This window comes from Globicephala melas, chromosome 11 (genome assembly GCF_963455315.2).
Source record: "Globicephala melas chromosome 11, mGloMel1.2, whole genome shotgun sequence".
In the NCBI taxonomy this organism is placed as follows: Eukaryota; Metazoa; Chordata; class Mammalia; order Artiodactyla; family Delphinidae; genus Globicephala; species Globicephala melas.
Window position 1 is genome coordinate 41,681,569 of NC_083324.2, and position 14,813 is coordinate 41,696,381.

The window sequence follows — 14,813 nt, forward strand, 5'->3', positions numbered from 1 at the left end:
TGTTTTTGTGTGTGGCAGTGTAAGGTTCTTAGTTTTTAAACTCAGTACTCTTTAATTGGTTAAAGCCCTCCTTGAGGAAATTATCCCCTGATTTGGATTAAGGCATTGGAACTACATTCATCCTGGAGACCACAATCAACAGGGAAAACTGAGAAAGTGAATACTAATTTGACTTGGGATAAGGCCTTACCAGTTACCCTGCTGTGAATCAGTGGCTCCCAGAAGCAGGCTTAAATAAGTCCCTTTGAAATGTTGTGTGGTAGGGCTTTTTTGAGGTATAAATTTTGAGGGCTTTTGAGGGCTTTTTTTTGGTATAAAATGTGATGGGTTGAGGTTCATTGTTTCTGCATATGGATGTTCAGTGTTCCAGCATAATTTGTTGAGAAAGGGATCACAGAGCAGATCCACTGGGGTTGTGTGTGTGTTTGGATGGTTGGGCAGTGGGAGGGGTGATAGAAGTTACTGAAGGGCAGCGCTAAGGAACCCATCTGGGCACCAGGCCTTGAATGTCCAACCTTCCCACAGGCAGTGGACCATCGAGCAGGCTCTGTGAAAGAGAAAACCCTTCCGTGGACCTTGCCAGGCCTGCTGTGGCTACTGTTTAACATCTTGGGTGAAAATAATCTTTTCTTATAACCACTGAGGGTTCGAATGCTGCTCCAGGCAGGTTGTGCCAACGCAACCTATATTGATGGGTATATGGTGGGTGGGAGCCCCTGACAGCCTCGTGGACCCCTTGCTGTTGAGAGGAGCCGGGTAAGATGCTGCAACACCTCCCTGCTGGGCAGGAAGGGAGCAGGGTCTGGCAGAGTCTTCAAAGCAGGGTCCAGAAATGAGGGGGCAGGATTCGTTGTAGTCCTTGATGTAAGCAGGGAGGACGAAGCTGGGAGCGCGGAGGTCTGGTGATGTGGGGCCCGCTCTCCCGAGCACACGCTGGCACCTTTCTCTCCGTCGTGAGAGGGCCTTGCGGGGGCTCTGCTTGGCCTTGGTGCCAGCCATTCTCCTTCTGGGATTTCTGTCCCGAGGAAATAATCAAACACGTGGACCAGGCTTTGTTTAGGACGGCAGAAAACTGGCAACAGCCTAAGTGCCTGAGGACTGATGTGATGAAAGACGTTCTAGGCTCATTCTCCCAGTGGAATGTTGTGCAGCTTCTTAAGGGGTGATGGGAAGGTATACGGTGTGGTCGAGAGAACGACGGTGAGATCCTGTTGGGAGAGAAAAGTGGGTTATAGGACAGTACATATGTACAATGGAGGCATTTTTGTAAATATTAGATGTTCCTGTGAACATACGTATCGTGTTGTTTACCTTAATACTTACAGAGGCAGTTCCTTCTGTAACCAGCCTTTAATCCCTGCAGCTGTAGAGTCAGGGTTTTCTTTTAATCAGAAGTCCTGCCCTCCTCTCCCAGTGAACCGTTTTTCAGGTCCACTGCCAAGGAGCTAGGAGCTGGGGGAGGGATGTCCGAGGGGCTGCAGAGGAGGGGGCGGGACCAGCAGGAGAAGCAGTGGGGCAGCCGGGGTGGGGGACGCCCCCGCAGGCTGCCGTCTCTGTCCATGTGTCTGGCAGTGGGGGGCCTTTTGTAGCTCCGTTCACACGTCCTGGCTCCCCACTCTCACCGAGGGCCATTGTCTGCAGGTGGTTCCTTGGGAACCAGTGGGTTTAAAATTTGAACTAGTCATAATACCCTTTATTAAAATGAAAACTTAGGCTGAAGGCCACCGTATAAAACGGATATACATCCAACAGAGGTGCTCTGTAAAGGGAGCTGGTGGCCTGGGCTCGGTCTATCGGGGACCTCCTTGTCTCCACACATACATAGGCATCCCTTGCCTCATCTCTGAAGACAAAGGCCCAGAGGAGTATTCTGTGGCTCCAATCATGAAGCAGCTGAAATTCCTCTGCCCAGGTGATCCCTCGTGGGCAGGGAGCAGGGCTGCTCCTCTCGCGTCCATCCTACACTCAGCTCAGGGCCCGGCCCAGAGGAAGCGTTTAGTAAAACAGCTGTTTGGTGTAATACCTCCACCCAGGTGGTGGGGCACCATCTGGGCCATGTCAGAAGCCCAAAGGAAGTGTGTGGAGGTGGGTGGCTGGCTGACTGGATTCAGAGGTGATGTTCAAAACGTTTAACCACTCAGTGGTCCAGACTCTGATCAGCTATTAGTTGCTACGATAGAAGTGGAATGGGGGTTTCTGGCAGAGGGGCTGGGGCAGCTGAGGCCTTGAGGAAGGCACTCAAGGCTCTTGGCATTGGTGGCAATTTACCACCCAGGCTGGGCGTATTTAACGATCTTAACAACTGATGTGGCTGCATGTCGTCCATGGATGGAATGATGAATAGAAAGACAAAAGGATAGAGGGACAGCTGGATGGATGGAAAGACAGAAGAGTGGATGGGTGGATGGATGGAGGATGAGTAGAAAGAGGAAGATGGATTCCGAGGGAAAGATAAAATACAGGAAGGAATGGAGGATGGATGGAAAGGTAGAAGGATGAATAGACTAGTGGAAAGATGGGAGGGTGGATGGAAGGCCTTTTGCACAGAGGTTAGGTGGGTTCCAGAGTAAAGCCCTGGGTGATGGCCTGGTTTCGGCTCTGGACACCCACAGGTAGTTTCCTGGTGCCCTACATCATCATGCTCACCGTGGAGGGCATGCCGCTCCTGTACCTGGAACTGGCAGTGGGGCAGCGCATGCGCCAGGGCAGCATCGGCGCCTGGAGGACCATCAACCCCTACCTCAGTGGCGTTGGTAAGTGGGTGCTTTCCAGTCCTCTCCCACCTGTGGACCCCCAGACTGTGTTTTGGGCAGGAGAAGGTGACGGTGGGGGGAGTCCCTTGGCAAAGCTGCTGGAGCAAGGGGCAAGCATGAGGCCCCAGAGAGAGCCCTTGAGTGGGGCGGGCAGAAGGCCCAGGAGGGGTGCCATAGAATGTGCGCTGAGAGGGGCCGGATTTCTTACCCATGGGACGGTGACAGAGGGAGGACGCACACCCCCTGGGGAACTGATGCCACATTGCTTCTCTGGGGCTCAGTTTGCTCATTTGTAACAGGGAAACAGCTGCCCAAGAAAGGAGCTGTGGCTCAGTGTCCTGGCCAGCAGCCATTCTGGGAACCCATATAACAGCTCCCTCTGTCACTGAGCACCTGCTCTGTGCAAGCTGCTGGCCTGTCTGTGTATGTGTGTGAGCTCATTTAATCTTCATCACACCAGAGCGGCTGTGGGTGCCGTTAACATCTCCAGTGCGTGGAGGCCGAGGCACAGTGGATGGCAAGAGGGGCACTGCTTTCCATCCTGCCTCCCCTGAGTTACTCTGAGCCAGTGTCCGGGGTGCCCGCGGGAGATCTTTGCCCGACCTGTGCGGCCCTCTTGGGCCGGGGCTCCTCTGCTGAACTTTGACCAGCAGTGGCCACGGTCTGTTCTGCTCACCTCTCCCACCCCCCAGGCAGAAAGGGGGACAGGAAAGTTTCGGGAGCAAGGAGGATGTGAACTTGGATGTGACTTAGTCTCAGATGCAGAAGAAATGTGTCCGGGGCCTCACGAATCACCTCCAGATCGAACTGCCGCCTCATCTTGAACGGCTGTTAATATTTAACACAGAGGTGTGTGGTTTTACAACTGGCCCGAGTTATCAATCACAGAGGCCTTCTCTGAGGCAGCATTTGCTGAATAGGAAAAATACCAGATGTTGGTGCCAATCGGGGATGCTCGTGAATGTTTAACAACCAGCTCGGTGGGGTGGGGTGGGGGAGGGGAAGGCCTGGTTGTAGCATTTACTGATACTGGTGGTGTAACTACTGCCACCACGGCCACCGTCGACTTCTAAGGAGATGTCCCGGAGCCTGGGGTTGGGCAGAGCTGTGCACAGAGGCTCTCGGGGCTGGTGAGGGCCAGCTCCAGGACACTACTGGTTCCCCGCAGGGCTGACCAGGTCAGGGGTAGCCCCCATCCCCCCCACTCCTGACACACCTCCTCACGCCATGTTCCCCACCACTGCTGGGCAGGGTTTGGCACAAAGTGACCCAGCTTCAGGTGAGCCAGGGAGAGAGCAACTGTTATGTCTGGCATCAGTGACAAAGTGCTTCTCACACTAGGTGCGAATCCTAGTCGTGCCACTTAATAGCTGTGTGGTCTTGGGCGAGCGCTGTGTCTCAGTTTCCCTCTCTGCGAAGTAGGCATAACATGGCATTTCACAACATAGTTGTGAGGACCTAAGCACATCAAAAGAACATCACAGGCCTCATGCCCCAGAAGATGGGGAGAGAGGTTGTGGAAGAGACTAACCCTTAGGAAGTGCTCGCAGGTGCCAGGTCACAAACCTGGTTTTGCCGTCCCAGGGCGGGCCCTGCAGGCATGTCCTGGGGGCTCTGGGCGGGACCCCTGCTGCCGCGTCCAGGCAGGCGGGGTAGGGGCCGTGCTCAGCACCCTCTGCGTCCTGTCCCTGCAGGCGTGGCCAGTGTGGTGGTGTCCTTCTTCCTCTCCATGTACTACAATGTCATCAACGCCTGGGCCTTCTGGTACCTCTTCCACTCCTTCCAGGTGAGCGCACCCGAGCAGGGGTCAGAGAGGGAAAGGGGGAGGGCAACAGAGTGCACACTGCCGGCACATGGGTGGAACGTGGGGGCAGCAGCCTCGAGGGAGTCAGGAGCTGTCAGGAAGTGGTGCGAAGGGCTGGGGCTGGCTGGGCGCCCCCAACCAAGCGGAGGACTTCTGAGCCAGGGATCCATGGAGCCCTGCTGTTGTGTGTGATGTATGTGCACTTTTTGGGGGAACAGGCCCATGGCTTTCATCGGGTTCTCTCTGAAGGATGTGACCCCCCCAAAAATATTAAGAACCACTGCAGAGGGGGCCCAGGGGGTAACATGTGGAGAGAACTGATGGGGAAGGGCTCCACCCACTGAGCATAACAGTACCGGCCTCCCTCCTCTTCCCCCTTCCTGCCTCTCATCACTTGTCCTTCTAGGTTTCTGACTCCAGGCTGGGCCCCTCCTTTTCTCTACAAAAGTTCTCCTAGAAGGACCATTGTCACCCCTGTAACACAATAGTAGCTATTCCCAAGATTAGACATTTAAAAAATGCATGTCTGATTATAACCATAGCTGATGCTCATTGTAGAAAATGTGGAAGGAAATGGAACATGTAGAGAAGAGAGGACCCTAATTCCACACCGAGAGGTGGTCTTCATATCCAAAATGGCAACTGCCCATGTTCACGTCTTTTCCTCAGAGTCTGCCTTTCACTATCAGGGACCCCACTCCTGCGGCCTCCTCCCAGATAGGAAAAGAGAGGGAGGAGACAGGAGCTCACGGGCTGGATGCCTTACCCTTTGCCACTGAGCCAAGCCTTCATGGGACAGACCCTACCTCCAAGGCCCAAAAGCTAGATGGGGCCGGTCATGGACTGTGAACTGACCCCAATTTGTGAGGCCAGTATCTGGAGCACTTGGGCACAGCCTTGAATCGTTGGGGCCCCAAGGAATGCTTGGGTTAATGACCTCAATAATCAGGAGTCAGCATCTACGCTCAGAAGGTGCCACATCCACACCCAACTCTGGCTTCCCAGTCCACCCCACCCAGGTCATCTCACTGGAAAATGCCCTGTGCATGTCCCTGACAGGAAGGACTCTGCCCTGAGCATAGCTGTAGCCCCTCATCCTTTCCCTGGCTCAACCTAGAGTTCCATGAAGACTAGCCACAACCTTGCCTGTCCTCGGCCTTCTGGGTGGAGGGCAGCTCCTCTACTCTCCAGCCTGGTAACCATTTCCCTCCTCTGTGCTGGGCTGTCATGTATGGTTGGGCAGGTTGTGCACTGCACAATGCCATTCCAATTAAGGGGTTGCCATACATGTCTCAGGCACTATATGTCTGCATACTTAAGACAGTTTTCCAAAGGTGGAAGCAGTGTGTCTTGTAACAAATCAGGATAATCTGACCATTTTCTAAAGGCAAAAATAAAGTGTCTCAGGTAAGGGAGTACTTTTTCCTAACCCTCAGAAGTGTGAAAATCAGTGATTCCTGAAAATCACTTGATTATTCATTCCAGCCTTCAGAGATCCATGGGCCTCTCCCTTATCCCCTCTGCCCTGGAGCCTCCTTCATGGTCACATCATAATGATAGTACCTGCAGCAACAGACACTCACTTGCTGTGGACCAGGTGGAGTCACAAGCACTTCAGAACTATTCGCTTGTGTGATCATCACCGCACTCTATGGTGCTGACACAGCGCGTACCAGAGGCAGAGGGGAGTTGAGTAGCTGGGAGGCTGGATGCGGCAGCCTAGCCACAGGGTCTGTGCTCTTGTCCACCTCCCACCAGGCTGGGCTTTCCAGCTTTTCCCTGCGGGAGCACCGGGCTAACACAGATGCAGGGATCCCTGCCTGACCCACTGATTCAGAGGGGGAGAGTCTGGGTGCTGAGAATTGGTCAGTTTAAGTCCTTCTGTACTTTAAAGCTTCTCCATGTTGGCTGCTTGCTGGAATCACCTGGGGGAGCTTTTAAAATTCTGAGGCCCGGGCCCTACCCCAGACCAGTGAAATCCGAGTCACTGGCGTTGCACCCAGGCATCCGAGTTTTTAAAGCCCCCCCTCCCCGCGAGTGATTAAGTCATGTACGTGTAGCCAAGGTTGGCAGTCAGGCTGGGCTGGCAACAGCAGTGGTCCAGTGAATGGACCCAGTCAGTCCCATACGGGCCAGGCAAACCCAAGGGACTGTGGTCTTGGGCTTCAGGTCCACAGGGACCCTCCCACCTGACAGGGGCTCGGTGCTGGCTGTCGCCAGACACCTCAGTTCACTCCACATGGCCATTCCTTCCACGAGTCCTCCTCGCTCAGCTGTCAAGCCTGAGTGTCTGTACAGGGCAGCTGGTTTCCAAGAGGGTGAAAGTAACAGTTGCAAGGCCTTGGGATGCCAAGGCCAGGAAGTCACACAGCTTCACTCCACTGCTTTCTGTTGATCAAAGCAAGACGCAGGTCAACCCAGGTTCACAGGGAGGGGTAGTGGATGCCACCTTTCAAGAGGAGGAATTGCTGGTGGTCGCCTTTGGAAATATTTTAGGTGGCAGCTAGAAACCAGCTCTTATATTCTAGCAGGTGAGGGGCCCCCTGTTGCTGCCAGGGGTCCTACCAGCATGGGCCCCAAGCACTTTCCAGATGACAGACCTGGGCTCCAGCCACTCATGGGCAGAGTGGCCCTGGCCCATCAGGGAGTGATGCCGTTGGAGCTCATTTCTGTTTCCTGTGAAATACAGGGATTATACCCAATGGGGTTAGACTTGCTTCTGGCCGTGGAGAGTTTTTGTCTAATGAAATCTGATCAGCGAGGGGCTGGTCTTGGCAGAGCAGAGGTGGGACCCCCTAACCCCCTTCCCGCTCCAAGCCAGAATCTACCACCCGCCCCCACTCAGCTCAGAGCTTTTCTTTAGCTCTTGGCCTTGGGTCGTGTTCATTGTACATGCACCATTTAGGCTCTTTTGTTTCTAAGTGACAGAGAGCCCTGTTCAAACTACTGGAAGCAGAAGAGGCTCTTACCGGCTCTATCTACGAAGTCCAGGAGTGGAACTGCTACAGGCGTAGCTTGACTCAGGCTCAAAGGAAGTCATCAGTGCTGGGTTGTCTCTGTCTTAGATGCAGAAGACGGCTGTGGTGGGGCTGAACTGCGTCCCCCTCTAACTTCCAAACCCAGTGCCCGTTGTAGGAAACGCCTGTCTCCATCACCATTTAGTGAGGGCAGGACCCAAGTCTTATTCATGCTAGGACTCGCTAGGGTCTTGTGGAAATAAACAGACCACCCAAATGAGAGCAAGCAGAGGCTGTCTATCCGGAGCTCGTTAGCAGGAGGTCAGCACCTTCACTTGTATTTGGCAGAAACTCCAGGCAGGACAGGCAGAGGAGCGGGAAATCGTGCTAGTGGGAAACGGAGGGCTGCAGGTGTGCCCTGATTGGAGCGTGCTGGCGTGGAAACTGTAGCTGTGTGATTGGTGAGGGGAGCGTATTTGGCTTTTTCCACTTGGTCCTGAGTTGGAGGGAACACAGGTTTGGAAAGCTGCAGCCGGTGACCGAGTCATGTCCACTCTGGGCTGATTACTGCCGGAATTGTGGTTTGGGTTCCTGGGCTGGTGGCTGCAGGGTTCGTTTGTCAAAGATGGTCTGGCCATCGTCCCTTTGATTTGGTCTCTCAGACCCACCGTAGAGTTCGGCAGATTGGGAGTGTGGAGCCCCTCCCTGCCTGACCCCTCTGCCCAAGCCCCATCCGTGCCCGTGACAAACCCCTCGATTCCCTGTCTGCCTTCAGGGGCTTCAGCTGCCTGCCCTTTGGGGACCAGCGTCCTCTTCCAAGAGCCTCCTCTCAGGGCCACCTCCCGTCCTCCCCACCCCGACCTTTGGCCTCAGCCCTCACCTCTGTGTGTAACGTTTGTCTTGATCCCAAAGGATCCCCTGCCGTGGTCCGTGTGCCCACTGAATGGCAACCGTACGGGCTATGATGAGGAGTGTGAGAAGGCTTCCTCAACGCAGTACTTCTGGTACCGGAAAACCCTCAACATCTCGCCGTCCATCCAGGAGAGCGGGGCGGTGCAGTGGGAGCCGGCGCTGTGCCTCATCCTGGCCTGGCTCCTGGTGTACTTGTGTATCCTGCGGGGCACGGAGTCCACAGGCAAGGTGGGACGGTGGCACGGTGTGTGTGTGTGTGTGTGTGTGTGTGTGCGTGTGTGTGTGTGTGTGTGTGTGTGTGTGTGTGTGTGTGTGTGTGTGTGTGTGTGGAAGGCTGCCTCTGCAGTCGAAGGGCAGAAGCTGCGCTGGGCGGGGGGTGGGGGGGAGGGCAAGGACAGGGATGCTGGCACGAGTCACCTGCTAGTGACTCTAGAGATGGCCAGCGGTGCTCGAAGTCACAACCCTAAATCTCGAAATGAGGACCTTCCCATTTCCTAAAACGATGAGCATTTCTGTCCCAGCCCCAAACCCGCACCACCCAAGGGGTGCCAAGCAACTAAACAGAGTTTTCCTTGCTTTGAAAACTTTTCACGTTGGCAGATGTCCCCAAGACACCCTCGGCTCTCAACCCTAGCTGCATAGTGGTACCACCTGGAGAGCTTTTAAAACTCTGCTGTCTCAGTCCTACTGTCAGAGGTTCCAGAATGATCATTGTGAGGTCCCCCCTGAGCACTGGGATTTTAAAAGCTCTCCAGGTGATTCTGGGGTGCAGCCGAGTTTCAGAACTCAGCTTTGGTCTAAGCTGCTTTCAGTGACCCTCCAGAGCTGTCGGGCCTGATATAGAAACCTTTTCTCTTTGGTGTGTCCCCAGGTTTATACTCCTGCTGGGGCTGAGACACTTCTTTAATCTGCTCCACGTAGAAAGTTTTCCTGGAGAGTTTCCCTCATCTTCCGTCTCTCTCAAGCTGCAGCAGGCGCTCTTAACCCCCCAGTGTGCCCTGCTCATACTCAGTCCCTCCTCTCACCCTGGGTTAGACATGCACATTGTATCAGTCTTCAGTCCTTCATGGTAGATTTCACTATCCCACTCCCCTGAGGCTTAGAGAGGTAAAGTCCTGCCCAAGGGCACCAAGTAGTGAGGATGGAGCCAGGCAGACCCAGCTTTGCCCCAGAAACTCCCCATCATCTCAGTTTGGTGAGCCACCTCCTGTTTGCTGACACTTTTCATGACTTAATCCCCCAGCTTTTCCCTTCTGAAGGTCCTAAGAGTCCACCTGTCCTCATCCTCTTGGCCATCTGAGTTGCCTTCTCCAGCCTCACCATGTGTTTCTTGAGGCATCAAGACCAGAACTACCCACGGTATTTTAGGTGTCCTGTGATGCCCCAGTACCATGCCTAGTAGGACATCTTCTTTTGGTTTCCGAGACCTCGTGGTGGCCAGCATCTTAGCTCTAACAACACCCCATCTCACCACCGAACTGAGGGACTAGTGAATCTTCCTGGGGAAAGCTTAGAGTCTGAGGCAACTCACTCTGTCCCGTCTTGAAGCTTGCCCGATAGTTTATGCTCATAAAATTTCTTCAGTTGGTCTATGCCAGATTATCATGACCATGATCCAAAAGATCCGAGGGCAGTGTCTGCAAACTCGGAGATTTAATGAGGCTATCCCTTTACCAGATCATTTAGAAACTTGTTAGATGAGGACATGTCGTGCCATGAAAACTTACTCATTCTTAGTGTCTGTTTCCTCTGCTTAAGCCACACCTCTCTCCATGACAGAAGTGTCCCAACAGCTCTCTTTAGTTATTTTTGTAAATTGAAGTATAGCTGATTTACAGTGTTGTTAGTTTCTGGGGTACAGCAAAGTGATTCATTTATATACATTCTTTTTCATATTCTTTTCCATTATGGTTTATTACAGGATATTGAATATAGTTCCCTGTACTATCCAATAGGACCTTGTTGTTTATTGATCCTATATATAATAGTTTGCAACTGCTAATCCCAAACCCCCAATCCAACCCTCCCCTGTTCTCTATGTCCGTGAGTCTCTTTCTGTTTTGTAGATAAGTTCATTTGTGTCATATTTTGGATTCCACATGTAAATGAGATCATATGGTATTTGTCCTTCTCTTTCTGACGTACTTAGTATGATCATCTCTAGGTCCATCCATGTTGCTGCAGATGGCATTATTTCATTCTTTTTATGGCTGAGTAATAGTCCATTGTTTACATATACCACATCTTCTTTGCCCATTCATCTGTCGATGGACATTTAGGTTGTTTCCATGTCTTGGGTATTGCAAACAGTGCTGCTGTGAACATAGGGGTGCATGTAGCTTTTTGAATTATAATTTTGTCTGGATATATGCCCAGGAGTGGGATTGCTGGATCACATGGCAACTCTATTTTTAGTTTTCTGAGGAACTTCCGCACTAGTTTTCTATAGTGGCTGCACCAACTTACATTCCCACCAACAGTGTAGGAGGGTTCCCTTTTCTCCACACCCTCTCTAGCATTTGTTATTTGTAGACTTTTTAATGACGGCCATTCTGACCAGTGTGAGGTGGTACCTTATTGTAGTTTTGATTTGCATTTCTCTAATGATTAGCAATGTTGAGCATCTTTTCATGTGCCTATTGGCCATCTGTATGTCTTCTTTGGAGAAATGTCTATTTAGGTCTTCTGCCCATTTTTGGATTGGGTTGTGTTTTGTTGTTGTCGTTGAGTTGTATGAGCTCCAACAGCTCTATTTATGGGAATTAATTTTGTTAAAGACTGTGTGCCATATCCTGGCCTTCTCTGTTGGAATCTGCTTTTTACCCCTCCAGATTATTTAGAAATGGTTTTTTTTTTCAGATTATTTAGAAATGGTTTTTCCCAATAGTTCAGGCTGGATCATGTGTCCAGCAAACCTGCCAGCTTCCCTGATGGGGGAGAAGTGAGCCAGCCTGGTCTCGACTCCAGAGAGCCTTCCGGGAAACTTGTTCACCTGAGGGGAAGGGGGGAGATTCCAAGGGCTTGCTCTGAGTGTCCTCTAAGTGTCCAGGGGTTACCGACATTGGTCACCCCTCCCCTGTCGTCTCTTGCTTTCCTTCAGCTCACTGGCCGGATGCCTTCTCTTCCCACCGATCCATTTCCACCTCAGACCTGGTTTTTCTTGTAATCTCAGGTGGATTTATTACTCATCTCAAGTTCAGTGTTTTCAGTTAAGAAGCAGTCATAAAATACACCCCACTTCTGCCTGCCATCCCAGGGTGAGAGGGGACAGAGCACCACTCTGGTGACCTTGGAAATTCATGGGAAGATGGGTGCCACACGTCAGTGGGAATGTCGGGCCAGGTGCAACTCAGGCTCATCTGGACTTGGGTCACCAGCTATATTTCTCATGGGAGAATGTAAACATTAAGGGAACTGCTCTCACCAAAAACAAACAAACTTGCAAAGTATTTCACTGCTTTATATATGGGGCTCTTGTGCACATACAAGTTGATATAGAGAAAAAAAATTCCAGTCCTGGATGGGCATCCATGCACTTGAAGGTCCCTATTGTAAGGCTTTGTAAAAGTTAAAATTACCCAGAATACGAGAGGCTACTTCTAAATCCACCATGGAAAGTGAAGATAAAACATCACTGAACCCATGACGTATGTCAGCGGGCAAAGGTTTTGGGTCACAGAATATTCCATCAATGTCAAAGCCTCTGGAAGTGAGGCCTTTCGTAAAAAAGCACTGCCTTTCTATTGTCTTTATTATAGGAACACCCGTGGCCAAGACTTTGCCTTTATGGCACCCATGGCTAAGCTTCGCTCAGGCTCCAGTCCTGGGGATACCTGACCTTCCTCCAAGCTCTTGGACTTCTTTTTTTTCCTTGCAGAGACAATATAAATCTTGTGATTGTGCTTCCTGCTTTGCTTGGGCCACGAGGAAGCTCAGAGATCGATCTGGCTCAGAAACTGGGCAGCACCTCACACACCTATTCTGTGGGCTGCCTTTTTCTTTGGGCTTAGCTTACGGGATTGCCCACATTTTCTTTTTACACAGATATCTTTATCTAGCAGTTTTAACATGTTAATGTGATGATGTATTTTTGTGGGCTGCCTCAAATCCTTTCTGGAAGAAGTTCGGGTTGAAGGGAGGGTGGAGGACAGAGGTCTCTAGGACCTGTTCCCTCTTCTCCACTAAATAAGAGATTTCCTGGTGGTCACACACGTGGGCATCCACATCCCACCACCCAGTTTCCCAAACTCGGAACCTGTGCCTGACCAAGATTCTCGATACCTTTCCAGCTATCAGTAGCCCAAACAGCCAAGACAGTGCCATGGTGTTCTGTGGGGATGGCGGGTCTGCCCTGGGCAAAAGGGCCCTGTAGTCACTGCATCTCCAGGAGGCTGACCCTGCCCTCTGCTGCCCACAGGTGGTGTACTTCACTGCGTTGCTGCCCTACTGCGTGCTCATCGTCTACCTGGTCAGGGGCCTCACGCTCCACGGAGCCACCAACGGCCTGGCATACATGTTCACTCCCAAGGTATGGGCTGGAGGGGAGGGGTCCCGAGGGCACCCCCATTCATCCTGCCACCTTCCAGGATGGGTGGAAGGGGGAAGACCAAGGGTTGGGGGAACAGTAGTGGACCCGGGGAAGGTGGGTGTGAGCCCGCCAGGCAGTGGAGGGGCGTGGATTCCGTCCGCAGACAGGCAGTCCCTATGCCCTGCTAATTCTGGGGCATTACATCTTCCGTCCACTCTCCTCTTGCTACCCCAGTCTCACCCCAAACCCTCCCTCCAGCCTGTGGACCAAGCTGTTTACCAGGAGCGTCACGCCAGTCAGCTCCCCCTCCTGCTCGCACCTCTATGCACCCCGCTCCCAACGGGTGCATCCATACTCCGCAGGGCTCTCCGTGATCCAGTCCCAGGCACCCCGCTCCCCAGTCACCCCATAGCTGATGCTAATCAAGGGAGGCCACCATTGCCTTTGGGGCAGGACAAGTTATTCATTTAGCAAATCTGGTCCCTGGAAACAAAATGACTTTGGCAGCACCCCGCCATTAGTGCCCCCATCACATTCCAAATGCCGCCTAACATTAGTGCTGCGGTACAACCCAGACCTAGACACCAGCACCGCCATTTCTGGAGGCCCAGACCCGTGCAGTGCCTGGGTCATGGATCAGGGGCTCAATACCTTTACAACTTATTTTATCCTACACTTTTCAATTGCACACCTCCTGCGGGTGAGAGGCAGTGGAGGGTAGGACAAGAGGATGCGTTTTATCTGCTGAGGACCGGGCTGGGCACGCATGGGGCCAGGAGAGCTGGGTTCGGGCCCCAGGCCTGCATCTGGCTGGCTGTGTGCCGTGGGCAATTTCCTTCCCCTCTCTGGGCCTCCTGCCCCCTGCTGATCTGGGAGTCTGGGATTCCCACCCGGGGTTCTCCAGCCTTGTCCCTGCTGGCTTTCCAGATGGAGCAGCTGGCCAACCCGAAGGCCTGGATCAACGCAGCCACCCAGATCTTCTTCTCGCTTGGCTTGGGGTTCGGCAGCCTCATCGCCTTCGCCAGCTACAACGAGCCCTCCAACAACTGCCAGAAGCACGCCGTCATCGTGTCCATCATCAACAGTTCCACCTCCATCTTTGCCAGCGTCGTCACCTTCTCCATCTATGGCTTCAAGGCCACCTTCAACTACGAAAGCTGCTTGAACAAGTAAGCCTGGGTCATCCGGTGGGCCCCAGGCCTCAAGGGGGGGGCAGTGAGCCTCTAAAGGCCCGAGCTGAAAGGGTCTCTGGGAGGAGGCAGACACCAGAAGTCAAGGGGTGTGGGGCAAAGGGCACAGGCTTTGCTGTCCTCAGTCCAGGGTTCAAATCAGAACCACCAGCAGCTGATGAGCATAAGGCAAGCCGGCGTCTGCCTGAAGGAATGAGGGCAGTTTTGTGTATTCAAAGCACTTAGCGCCAATAGGGCATTCAACAGATAAACCTTAGCTTCTCCTACCCCATCTCCCCCCGTCAGAAGTAACCAAGAGCTCTCCAGCTTTGCCATGGAGATTGCAGGATCTACTTTCTGATGCCCCTTACCCAAAATACAAGACACATCATCCAGAAGGTATGCTGTCCAATACAGTGGTCACTAGCCACAAGGGGCTAGTGTAAACATTTAAATGTAAATTGATTTAAAATTAACTAAAATTTGGGGGACTTCCCTGGTGGTGCAGTGGTTGAGAATCCGCCTGCCAATGCAGGGGACACGGGTCCGAGCCCTGGTCCGGGAAGATCCCAAATGCCACGGAGCAGCTAAGCCTGTGCGCCACAACTACTGAGCCTGCAATCTAGAGCCCGCGAGCCACAACTACTGAGTCCGCACGCCTAGAGCCCATGCACTGCAACAAGAGAAGCC

At 52.7% G+C, this 14,813-nt stretch overlaps 1 protein-coding gene across 2 annotated transcripts in view; it reads left to right on the top strand.

Moving 5' to 3' along the window:
* SLC6A20 (solute carrier family 6 member 20) overlaps window positions 1-14,813 on the top strand; it is a 43,423-nt gene that overhangs the window by 10,297 nt on the left and 18,313 nt on the right. Inside the window, exons 2-6 of one of the 2 annotated variants that reach the window (XM_060308533.2) lie at window positions 2,613-2,753; window positions 4,448-4,539; window positions 8,427-8,654; window positions 12,844-12,954; window positions 13,831-14,123. In XM_060308533.2, coding sequence (XP_060164516.1) covers window positions 2,613-2,753; window positions 4,448-4,539; window positions 8,427-8,654; window positions 12,844-12,954; window positions 13,831-14,123 — 865 coding nt within the window. The remainder of the gene's footprint in view (window positions 1-2,612; window positions 2,754-4,447; window positions 4,540-8,426; window positions 8,655-12,843; window positions 12,955-13,830; window positions 14,124-14,813) is intronic. The other variant, XM_030845294.3, reaches the window with a different exon arrangement.